This window comes from Hippichthys cyanospilos, chromosome 13 (genome assembly GCF_059441005.1).
Source record: "Hippichthys cyanospilos isolate Australia breed blue-spotted pipefish chromosome 13, RoL_Hcya_1.0, whole genome shotgun sequence".
Lineage (NCBI taxonomy): Eukaryota > Metazoa > Chordata > Actinopteri > Syngnathiformes > Syngnathidae > Hippichthys > Hippichthys cyanospilos.
This window is the reverse complement of record NC_142381.1, coordinates 17,032,154-17,044,692: the sequence shown is the minus strand read 5'-3', so window position 1 is coordinate 17,044,692 and position 12,539 is coordinate 17,032,154. Positions and strand designations below refer to the sequence as shown.

Genomic DNA, 12,539 nt, shown 5'->3' with positions numbered 1-12,539 from the left:
TGGAAGTGGCGATAGTGGTGGGGGGGGGGGGGGGGTTCAAGGGTCTCTTCTACAGCAACTCCTCATGGACAAACGAAATGGGCCAAACGCCAAAATCACAGCCGAAACGCGAACTGTTCAACTGTGACTTTGACATGATTTTAAAGTCATGAAAATGTAGACAAATTGTTCTGGAGATTAATATCTATCTGGGAGCTTCTATTTAAATGTAATCTTTATTTATTTGTATATTTGAACCTCACTGAATGTACCACACATTGAGGTACAATGGCTAACTGTGGGGGTGAAAAAATACAGTGGGTCCCTGGTTTACAAGATTAATCTGTCTCACGGTTGGGATTGTAACGCGAATTCGCAAAATAGTATAGTAATTTCTATTACATACAGGGTGTACCAAAATGGTTGTCAACTAAAAGATGATAAGGTAAAGATGAATGTTAACTTTAGTGACATAAAATAAGCAATACATGTCTAACCTAACAATGCTAGCTGTCTCCACCTTCTACGGTAATTTAACTCTTCAAACGTTTTTGACGTGTGCGTTGGTTATTACAGATCGACATCGACGTCATAGATGTGATGACAGATGGAGTTAGGACAATTCATCGTGCAATATGGGGACAGACTTGCACTCTGAACATTTTGTCGTCAAAGAGCTATGGCAAATGAAGTCAGGTGGAGTGGAGGGAGTGAAGTCCGCTTTCATGCAGAGAGTAAGAAACAGGCTCGGGAAACATTGGAAAAACAACTGTCAACCCAGACACAGAGGGCTCTGGTAATTTTGTCAATAAATATGGGCTCAAAGCCACCCGGTGGGTTGAAATGGGATGGCTCCACTTTGATAACGACACTTATCACCAGATTGAAACAAGAAATGGAGGTGGAACGCGACACCTCTCAGTCGATTAATCGGTATCTATGGGTGAACTGCTGGAGAATGGCAAGGGCTTGTATTTTGCAAATGGAAATTCATCCAAAGGACCGGTGGAAGACTTCGAGTTTGATATCCGTGATTTCTGTCACAATGCAATATCCCCAGAAATCACAGTGAGCCAGCTGTACGAGCAAACTTAGCTTCGAACTCTGCGCATCTACATAACCTCCAAGTCTAAAGACATAATACATCTCTCTGATGCATCTGCCATTGAGCGGACAGATGAGAGACCAATACAGGTCATTTATCCTCTGCCACAATTATGTACACATTTTTGTCAATACTGTCGATACCGAATTTATTTATTGATATTAACTGTTAATGAAGCACCGTGAGTAAACACACAGGTCCGCCTGTCATAGTTTGGAGACGCACGTATTGTTTCACCTGCTTTGTGATGCTGCAGCAAAAAAACAATGTCAATAGTGATGTTTTTGTTAAATCCATACATTTGACAGTATTATATGAGTCAGACATGAATCTAACATTTATCAAACTTGCTTAAGCTATGAATTATTTAGATATTTTAGAATATTTATCTGTGAATCAGGGGTGATAGTTCATTCGCAAGAGATCAACAGATGTAGATGCAATTTTCTAAATATATTTGCTCCACATCTCCACTCCAATTCTCCACTTATGTGCACGTTTAATCACAATAAGTTCAGAAAGCCTTGTGTAGGACAGTTGGACAATCATGGCTGTATCAGCCTGTAGTTTTCTGATCTGCTGATTTCTTTACTAACTACGACAATGCAGCCACATTCCTTGAAGAACAAAACCAAGAGACGTCATCAATGGGAGACTGGAACTGATCATCAAGTGGATGATCTTGAAGCTCTACTGAGTTAGATCCAGCACCTACTGGCTCAATGCAGGAAAACCATGCAGCTAAGATGAACAAGCCACGGTCCTTCAGATCATTAAACAAAGAGATGTAGAATTCAATTGATTCCCTTCTGAGGATGCCCCGCCAGCTCTCTATTGGCTGATTTGCTGTGCTTGCCCCTTCACTGTAGCTGTCAATACCGGAGCCATCGTGAATGTTGCGACGGAGAAAACGCTGAAAGTCTCTGACTTTAGCATTCTCTGTGCCCCGGTCGCCTCTGACAATCCTTGGACAACCACCGAATCTATGGACTGCCTCCATGTAGTAGCCTCCGATAATTTTTGGGTGGCTGCTTGCTGGTAGTAAATGCAGTCATCCAGATCATTTTCCGGGAAAAGTCGTCAATGCAGCCATCGATACGAATACCAAATGGTTTTAGTTTGTCTTAAGAGTCCAAGTGCCAAATATAATTGGGCCCTTTTGCAAAATACCTTCGGCGTTGAAGCAGTCTCCTTCCTCTGGGTTCAACACCCTTGGGTCAAGTTCTATTAGAATTAAGTGTCATGACCTGCCACGTCTTCCCCTTGTGGGGCTTTGTCTTATTGCAGGACAGGGCTAACCAAGTAAGGGGTGGATCCACCGGCTGCGCACCTGTTCTCAATTCCATCATCTATTTAGCGCAGCCGGAGCAGGGCGGCGGCGGATTATTCTCTGAACCTTCGTTGCGTCTGCGGCCCTTGCTTCTCGAGTTTTTCCCGAGTTTGTTCTTATCGTATTTATTTGTCCGTCTCCTAGTTGTTTCCCTTTACTTTGCCTCGTGAGTATTTTCCACGCTTTCTTTTGTCGTTACTTTTTCTCCCCTCGAGCGCGTTATTTTGTTACTTGTTTTTGGCACAATTTTCGACGTCGCCGTCCTTTTGGTTCCGCCCCTGTCGGGTTTTGATTTTATTCTCGATTCCCGGTCGCGTGTTACGTGCTCCTTTTGTTATTTAATTTCCTCCTCATTTGTTACTTTGTGTTCAGTCTCTGTTGGGTCCATACACGCCCGTTATTTCCGGTGTCGCGAAGTGTCACATTAAGCGTACCTCTTCTTTCTTAACATGCAATCCATTATCCTTGCATTTTGTGTACATCCACCTATATCCGCAGAGTTGGCCAGATGTTTGTAATTGTTCACGAATGAAATTGACTATGCTCTCCAAAGTCGTGTATCCCTTGCGCCGAAACAGACTACACAACTTCAAAATTCGTTTTAAATGTCTTTGAGACAACACGACTGTGACGGATTGCAAGTAAAGCAGCAATAGCTTTATAATGAAGTTCCAGGTTAAAATATAGCCGAACTAACTCCTCAACTGCCATTTTCACGCAGAAACACAAACCAAAATGCAGCGGTTAGTCTCCCAGACCTCAAACATCCATGCAATACTTTCTGGTGAGCACGCGATACTTTCAGGTGAGCGCGTGATACTATCTGGTGAGCGCACAATACTATCTGGTGCTGACTAGAAACGTTTCACTTTTTTTTTTTTCCATGTCCCTTTAAGCTCTAAACTTAGTTTAGGGGCTCCGTACGTTTACAACAGACAGAACAAAACAAAGAAAAACGTATTTCAAAAACGTATTTCAAAAACAATGAAACGAAAAAAAAATGCATATTAAAAGACCAAATGCAAGAGAAAAAACTTTTTACTAAAGACGGAACGCACGCAACATGTTCAGAAATGCTCGGAACATTTCAAAAAGCAGTATTATTTTTAGAACAAACCGGAAATGGTGGGGTGGGAAGGAATGCTGGACTCACGACTGATTGGACGAGGAGGGGAAACTTGATTGGACTTAAATGAGTTTGTCTGTGAGCAGGAAGTGAGACGTGGACACTTTCTTTTTAAAAACGAGCATCAACAGCGATTCAAAAGTGTTATGTGCGCCATAAGCTTGGCATCGATCTAATTAGCATATGATAAGATCGTGACCATGCTTGTTTAGCATTGCAATAGCTAATGTTAGCATTGATGCACATCCCTTCACTTGGGTTTTTGTGGCGCATTGTTTAGTAATGGCTTATTTAGTCTTTACTGTTAGCATGACTCCGCATGTTCATGAAGCTCACTTCACTAAATGTAGATAAAGTAGTGAAGGGATTTATAAATTTTTATACATGATAATGAAGCTTTATTAATTTTCTCTGGAGCTATTCTAGTGTAATATAGATTGGTAGTTTCTTCTTCACTCTTGACTTGTAATAAGATCAGTTGCACATTGTGGTCTGGTCACCCCCCCAGGGGCCCTCCTGCAGTTAATGACGCCATAACACCTAGAAATGAAGGAAAACGGCTCCACTGTGCATTGTTCCATTCTCAACCTCGAATACACATTTCAGTCAACTGACGCCCACAGGACACGGACTGTGGGGACCTCCAATGTATCTCCAAGAGCATTCGCCAAAGTACTGAGGTGGCTAGATTCGAGCCCTCCAACCGAAAGGGGGCAGCAGCGGGGACCGGAAACAACATGCTGACCTTGCAATGGGACCACCCCTTTTGGTGGACCGGCGAATACGAAAGATGGGGCCGGAAGACAAACCGGCATCATTCGGTTTTTTTTTCACTCAAACTTTATTTAACAAACTCCAATTTTAAACAAATATGCATATACACCGACACGATGCTACAAGTATGCCATACCCAATCCACAGATGACAAGTCCAAAGTGTACAAATAAAAAAAAGAACAAAATATAAAAAACAAGCAAATACAAATAGAACAAATCAAATCAAAAGAACCCAAAGGAAAAAAAAAAAAAGAGAGGAGCTAGGGAACCGGCATCATTCTCGCTGTGAGACGGGAATGATCCAGAGACCTCTGTGTTGGACAATTGGCTTGTAAAGTGCATTTGACAATTTGGTAATAATAAATCTTTGAAGTGTTGTTGACGCGTTGAACGTGTGCATGTGTGTTTATTCCGGCTCATACCCGAATGCGCAGGAATCTTTCACAAAGGTATGTAAACAACACAGTAATATTCAACTGGGTCTGCAATCAAAATTAAGATTAAATGTGAAAGATCCAACAGTAGCAAGGCGCTCAGCCTCATATGGCTTGATAAAATCGGCTGACCAGCACTCGCGGACTTGTATCCAACACGCTGTGACAACAGTACAGTTCTAAATATCATTTGATATGGTCGATATATTTTAAGAGCACCGGATGAGAAGGCGCACTGTCAGCTTTTGAGAAAATGTAGGGCTTTTAGGTGTGCGTGGATCCTCAACAAATCTCTCACACACTAATCTGCCTCTTACTGCATGCATAAATAATATTTTGCACTACATGATATTTTGCACCATATTATTAACACCATTGTTTATGTTTGTTGTTTCATTGCTACTTATTACTATTTTTTATTGTTATTTATTTGCTCATGGAATGTAGTCTGCTGCTCAGGAAGTGAACAGAAAAAGAATTTTATTGTGTGGTATGATAAGACTATACATATGGCAATAAAACTCTTGAATCTTGTGTGCTCTATGTATGAACATTTCCCCATAGAAATGTATTTTACAGAGACTGCGCTTTAGCGACCAAAAATTACAGTATATCTTGTGTTGACTTGCAACATATCTGCCCTGGGACACAGGCCAAAATGCAGGAATATGTTGGCCTCTGGAAATTACGCATTTTTACCTAATCTAACCCTTGGAAATAAGATTTAAGTGCAGTTCATTGAACACGCTTTGAAAAAAAGCTGACATCACATTTTACTGTCGCAGAAAATAGTAACCTCCCTTGAAGAGTCACTTTCCCTCCAACCGGCTGTACTTCATGTCGAAACATTTAAAAATCTAAAAAATGAACTTCACAGTTGGGTAGCATGGGCTAGGTATAGCCTCTGTCATACAAACTACCTGTTGTTTAATGCAGAATAGGCACTAAGGTGACAATGATTATGTTTTCACAAGCAAAGTATTTTGCAGATTAAAAAAAAAAACAGTTCTTTAATAAAATCTTGGCAAAATTGTGTGTGGTATTGGTTAATTGGCGTGTAAATGAAAAATTTAAAGTTACCTAAAAATGAAAAAATGCTGCAGCAAAAGGGACAAAGACTTGTGGCGGATGTGCTTGCACACCGCGCCACCCATATTAAGAGTATAATCCAGATGTGAACATTTCTTCTCCAGTTTCGAGGGGTCTCAGAAGATCTCAGCTATCTCGGAGGACGACGGGCAGGCACAGCAGACTGTGAAGTAATTTGTCCCTTTCTTGAAGGTAAAAGATCATCTTCATAGATGCTACGGCTCCTTTCTTTATTACCGAATCAATCAGCGCGCGTGCTTTTTTTCTGAGGGTTCTGTTCTCCTCTATTATTGCATCTTTCTCACCGGCATTCAGAACTCCAACCAAGAGGTCATCCATTAACTGATTAATAACTTCCTCACTCACCCTTTCCACAAAATCAGACCTCACTCTGCAAAGCTCGTCATCTGGAAGGGAAAAAAAGTCACTTAGTTATACTTCTTTTGTTTGAATGGTACTCAAACTAGGATGTTAATCGGCCCCATTTTTTTGAGTATTTGTGGGCATAGCAAACCCAATGCGGAACATCAGTCTATGCATAATTTGGATTTTCTCTTTTTTCTGCACTTTTCCCTCTCTGTCTTTCTTTAATTTGCTGCCTTTTGTCTATACCAGTGGTTCCTAACCTGGGTTCGGTGAGTCGGTCTCAGGGGTTCGGTGGAGCCTCCGCCGCAGAGGTCCACCCCCTCAGTCTAGTCTGCAGTTAGTGGCCAAAGTCATTGAAAGCGTCCTGCTCTGAGATTTCCTACCATGCACTGTGTTGGTTTTGTTATTTGAACAAGGTGATCTTAATGCACAATTCATTTTGTGCACCAGTAAAAAAGAATCATATTTTATTTTTTTACTAAAGAAGGGTTCGGTGAATGAGCATATGAAACTGGTCGGGTTCGGTGCCTCCGACAAGGTTAAGAACCACTGGTCCATACAGTAAGTATTCCCAACTACGGACCTTCTGTCAAACAGCAATAATCAGAAGACCGCTTCAGGGCAAACGCAGGTAGTTTCCGCTCGATATTACAGAATAACTGTGGCCGCTTCTTCTTTTCAGATCCAAAACGGCGACGTGTAAGTTACTTTATTGCTATGAGTTTGTTTTTAATTATGAAAGATATTTATGTTATTCATTTATGTCCTGTACATCATGGCGTCCATAAGAAAACAGAAATGACCATGAAAGAGTGACCATGTAATGCATCCGATTGAGCGAAGAGGTATACAAAGTAAACCAAACATTTAGGAGAAACTCGGAGTCAGATAGACTCAAATCTACGAGAAGAATAAGGAATTCATTCTTGCCTCGTATTCTGGCAATTTACCTGCTTAGAGAAAATTGCTTGTGCCTCAACGCACAAAAATCACCAGGCAACAGCGTTGATCAACGGGACAATTACTTGCAATTAGCAACATAACTGTATGATATGCAGGCAAACATTTTCATAAAGAAAGAAATTAAACCAACGCAACAATTCAAAATACTCATTTTTTTCCCAAGATGGTCAAAACTCATCATTAAAAATAAAGTACAGCATGCAACACTGAAGTTAAGTTTTGCTGTTACTTGATAAACAGTACATCCTTTGGACCATTTTTTTGTATTTTCCTGTTCATGTACAGTACATGTTCTAAATACTGCAGTTTTTGTTTAATAAACAGGTTTTGGAAAATATGTATTTGCATTTTATGGCTTGTGTTGTATATAAATACATGTACTGTACTGTATTTTATTAATGTACTTGCACGTTCACACAGGACACGCAACAACACAAATAGGATTCCTTACTGGAGAATACTTTGACTTTAGGCCAGTGCTCAATTATATGTATATGGCAAAGTCCCCCTCCCAAACCCCCTGTGCTGGCTATAAATACGATTATGATCTATAAAATTGTATAGGTATACCTCATAATGTATCCTTTCGAACATGAACATAAAAGCAACATGAATCAACTTTCAAAAATGGGCAATTAATTTTTGACTGTATTTATACAGGTTACAGCTTTGTCTAAATAAGAAACAAAGCAAGTGTATCAAATTGCCTGAAAGAATAATGCCAATTCTTATTTTATTGCAATTACACATCTAAAACCCTTTTCCCCAGGTTAATCCGTTTCCTTCTGGCATCTTCTCGCATCCCCCCAAGGTGGCCACCACACTATTTGAGAAGAACTGCCTTAGGCCCTCTACACCCCAACCGGAAGATTTTTCCGATGGCCCGACCCGATTCAACACACCGAATCCGCCCGAAACCTTTTTCCAACGTCTCGTTACGAACCCTGACGATCCGACGATGTTTTGCAACACCGAGCTGCCGGCGCATGACGGTTTCCAAATAAAATGAATGCAAAACAAAAATCATGCTTACCATACGTCATCACTTCGGGCAGAGACAGTCCAACACATGAGTAATCAACTTTACGGGACAAAAAAAAAAAGAGCTGATTAAAAAATGCCATAATAATGTGCTTGCAATGTCGATTTCAAAGCATGCAGTATTTCTAAAAACCATCAGTACACACATTGACGAATGACACAGTCCCACACTGTTCCACCTGCGTTTTTAAGTTGGAGAGTGAATCGATCCCCTGGTCGTTGGATGAACACCTCAATCCAATTCGGGTCCCAACTTTCGTACGTGAAACTAAATTTCTGTGAAAGAAATACAGAAGAATCCTGTTTCAGGAAGGACACAATCGTTGAAATGCCAATATTGCTCACCATTTTAGGATCGCTATTCCCTATGCAAGTCAATTCAATTTTTTTTTTTTTTTTTGCTTTATTTAGGCAAAAGAGAATCTCATTTGCAGTGACAACCTGGCAGATTGTCACGGGGGTGCGCGGCGGGTAGGAATGCTGGCGTGGTTGCGGAGGTGGAGGACCCATAAGCAGGGAGGCATCGATGCAGGGGCTTCATGAAATCCATATTTATTGACAACGAACGGGAACGAAAGCGGGAAAAACAGGACGGCAAAAACTAAGGGCGCAGGCAGGCTGGAAAAACAGAAAACAAACACTACGTGCAGGCTGGCAGGAATACACGGAACTGATGGACGAGACGGGACTACAGGACGACCATGACATGACAGTATGACAATGACAATAATCCGACAAGGGCTGTAAATACGTTCACAGACTAATCAGAAACGCACGGCAGCTGGGCAGGAACAATAGGCAAGGGGAGCGGATTGGAGGACACGAGGGGCAGGTAACGCAGACAGGTGGACTAAATCAAAACTAACGCAGGGAGACACGAAAGGAGCAGATGAGCACATATGAAAAAGGAAAGGAACATGACCCCTCAAAATAAACCCACAACCCAAAATCCAACAAACCATGACACAGATTTAACAGGCTGTTTGCAGCAATCAGCAAATCTAATATTGCCTTTCAATCCTGTGACAGGGACAGTATATTTTCCTCTTCAAATTAGAGCAAATGAATTGGAACAGGAAGCAACGATTTTTAAATTGTTATAGTGACTCCAAATTGTTGTGTTCCCTTATATTGTTGGACTTTATATGGATAAGCGATGTTATTAGTCATGCATTTTTCCAGCCATAATGTTGCATGACCTATGGCACAGAATAAAATATGCCAAGACACAGAGATACCAATAGAAATCACACATGGATGGCAAAGTGCTGTGCATTTTTTTTCGCCCGTCTAAAAATGTGTTGTGTTGGTTATTGAAAACTCAATAAAGTACTTAACTTTCAATGAATGTTGTCTGAATCTTTAAATTTCAATGAATTTCAATTGAAAAGCTGAGAGTATTGATACTTTAATGGCTCGTTGCTGCTCTTTTTCTTTTTTTCTTTGAAGCTTTTATTTTTTTTGTCAAACTCACTTGATCCACAAGGTCAAATTATAGATCAAAACATCAGGGTATGAGTGTGGATGGCAGCATGGTTTTTAGGGCCAGGCTTGTGGAGGAGACTTTTTGAAGCCGAAATGAGTACAAGTGATTGTGTTGAGATATTATCGAAGCAGCTCAGCCTTACTTTTGGTGTTATTTCTGCACCGTCAATGTCAGTTATGAGTGTGAATTGGTCATCCATTTGCAAGGTCCCCTGAGGGTAAGGCTTCTCAATACTTTGATAGCCTTTCTTTTCTGCTTTCTTCCTCAGCTCCTGTAAAGAAGAAACACACTACAATCACAAAAACGCTTCATCCTCATCTAAAGTTAAAGCAGCAAAAGTTTGACAGCAGCAGTCACACTTGTGCCATTAAAAAAGAAACTGACCGCTTCAACGGCGGGGTCGTTCGGGATCAGATAAACATGCAGTGTCAGGAACGTTTTCTTAGTCCTATATATCAACACTTTGGACTTCAGGGACACGGAAAATCCAATCCGACGCAAAATCCGAAGGAGTACACCCCTTTCAGAGAAAACTGGGTGTGGTAGCTTGACATGGGATGGCGTGACCTCGGATGCTCTTTCCACAGTAACTCCGTCAACACCTGAACGCACAACTGCAAACTGCAAAGCCGAAGGCTCGACAGCTGAGAAAAAGCACCATTGTTAATTTGCACGCTATCTGATTTCAGTCATTTTCACTTACTGGTGCAGATCCAGTGAGGCAGATAGACCTCATCAAACTGCCCATCAGTGACAGTGACATCCATTAGGGGTCCTGCAGGGATGTACTGCAAGGCCTTCATTTTGTACTCGAGCTCCCACCACTTGCCAAAGGGGTACTTAAACCTCAGACGCGAATCCTTACAAGTGCAACGCAGGCCCGAGACACTGCATTCATATTTACCTGGTTCACACATGAAGCTGGCGGGACACAAAGTACAGTTAACAAACTAAAACTGCAATTGGAAAAAAGAAGCCTGCAAAAATGTGATTTCGTGTGATCAATATTTTTTCAACTCAGAGGTGCTGTTTATAGTGCTGCGGTCTCTTTCCCTAAGAGGAAAAAGCTTCAAAGCTGCCTAAGATCGTAATCAAGTGTGGCCCCTCAACATTGCCTCTGATTGGCTCCTCCAATGCTATGTTTTCCAACTAGGGATACATAAACGCATTGTAGGGAGGCGTGTGGAAATTCATTTAAGCTCAGTCGACTGATGAAAATAAAATTGTATGATATGCAGTTTAAATATGCTATACGCGTTCTCCTGAAATTCTGGTTGTGACGCCATAATCTCAAGTTCTCTCCTTTAGAGTGCAATAAGAGGGCTGAGAATATGTTTCACCTGTACCAGGTACACCCATCATCATCATCGTCTTGGCTGACTTGCGGCTCAAGTTTAGTCCATTCGTCCTCAGCGACGGTTGCAATTTCAGCACACCATTTTGCCTGGTTAAAGGAACGTAACATACAACTGACAAATGAAAGTGATAAGTTCAAAGTAAATAAGATCTTAATTCTTATAGAATGCTGAATTCAAATGAATTAAAGAATTAAGGAAGTAAAGTGGTATTTTATGGTTTATTTTCGGGATCAGGTCAAGAATACAAATAAAGGAAGACTGCATTTAGTATAAGATGTACTTACTGTGGCTATTTCAAAGTGTTTACATGATGGCTCGCTTTCCCTGAAAGTGGTTCAGAATGTTAAAAAAAAACGTTCACATTCATACTAGATTAAAACAAAAGGTTTCAAAATGTGTGTTCTGTGTCTGTGGGCTCAAAAGCTCAAAAGAGACTTTCTTGTCTCATAATTAAAAATCATACCTAAATGCCTTAAAGAAATAGCAAGACAAACTATCACCATTGGAATATCTGTGGGTTAAGTGTATGGTTAGTTTAACCCTCATTTGGCTGAGTCCATAGCCACAACCAAAACTCAAGCTCTTTACTGGTGTAAAGACTTACATTTTCAATGATATTGCTTTCAGTGTTTGTGGTTCCCGCTCCCGAAGAATGCTGCAAAGGATTACTTTTTCTTTCACAGTTTTCAGGCTATCCATGACTTTTGACATCTTCTCGCGAGGGCTCTGGATGGCTTTGATATCATCACTTGTAGCAACTCCATTTATATTGAGTTCTCTTATTATCATGTCAACATCTGCAATCATGTTAATCAGCATGTCTTTATGTAGATCAATAAGGCAGTGATCTGTGGAAAAAAAGAAGAGGTCACACACGTCCCAGTTCAATATGACAATTTGGTGTTCAGCGGCATGAAAACATTTGACCCCTTTGAAAAATTCCCACAATATCCACACATGTATAATATCAAAGCACAAGCAAACATAAACTAAGTAAACAAAATACAGTTTTTGAGTGGCAATTTGATTAATGGGGAAGAAAAAAGACCATTTCAAAACTACCTGACCCTGAATGAAAAAGAAGTTGCCCGTTAAGTTTTGACTTCATTTGCCATAGTAAATGCGCTGCATAACGGTAACATAGCAAAAAATTAAAGAAAACATTTTCTTTTATTTCATCTATTTTGAAGATAAATACATCCGCAGGTTTAATGAGGTTGGTAAAAGAAAAAGCAACTCACCATACAGTTGAGGCTCGATACTCTTCAAATAAGAAACCATCTTCATACTTGCTTCTGGACCTTTCAGGCCGACTAAATGATTCAGACGGAACATCATACTTCTGGGATTATGGTGCAAAAAAATGTTGTTCTCTGAATCCAAGATATGATCCGCTGCTAGCTTTTCCATCAGCCTAATTAAAACTACAAATGACAAAAACTCAGACCTAAACACGGGGGGCTCTTGACGCATTAGATACTTGAGT

General features: G+C 40.6%; 1 protein-coding gene and 1 pseudogene across 1 annotated transcript; both read right to left on the bottom strand.

Annotated features, from left to right (window-relative positions):
* Nucleotides 1–1,679: 1,679 nt before the first annotated feature.
* LOC148414069 (uncharacterized) lies at nt 1,680–2,896 on the bottom strand (annotated as a pseudogene).
* Nucleotides 2,897–4,438: 1,542 nt separating this feature from the next.
* On the bottom strand, nt 4,439–11,102 carry LOC148414068 (NACHT, LRR and PYD domains-containing protein 1b allele 2-like). The gene is made up of 7 exons (XM_088432251.1): nt 11,036–11,102; nt 10,399–10,616; nt 10,080–10,339; nt 9,838–9,966; nt 8,356–8,485; nt 8,202–8,249; nt 4,439–6,246 (listed from the first exon to the last, which is right to left on the bottom strand). The coding sequence occupies exons 2-7, from the start codon at nt 10,610–10,612 to the stop codon at nt 5,966–5,968; spliced, it is 1,062 nt and encodes a 353-aa protein (XP_088288377.1). The 5' UTR covers nt 10,613–10,616; nt 11,036–11,102; the 3' UTR covers nt 4,439–5,965.
* Nucleotides 11,103–12,539: the final 1,437 nt, after the last annotated feature.

Coding starts and splice junctions, on each gene's coding strand:
- LOC148414068 (XM_088432251.1), bottom strand. CDS start 10,612: ATGTGTGAACCAGGTAAATATGAATGCAGTGTCTCGGGCCTGCGTTGC. Junction 9,967..10,079: donor ACGACCCCGCCGTTGAAGCG/GTCAGTTTCTTT, acceptor TCTTCTTTACAG/GAGCTGAGGAAGAAAGCAGA. Junction 8,250..8,355: donor GGACTGTGTCATTCGTCAAT/GTGTGTACTGAT, acceptor TGTCCCGTAAAG/TTGATTACTCATGTGTTGGA.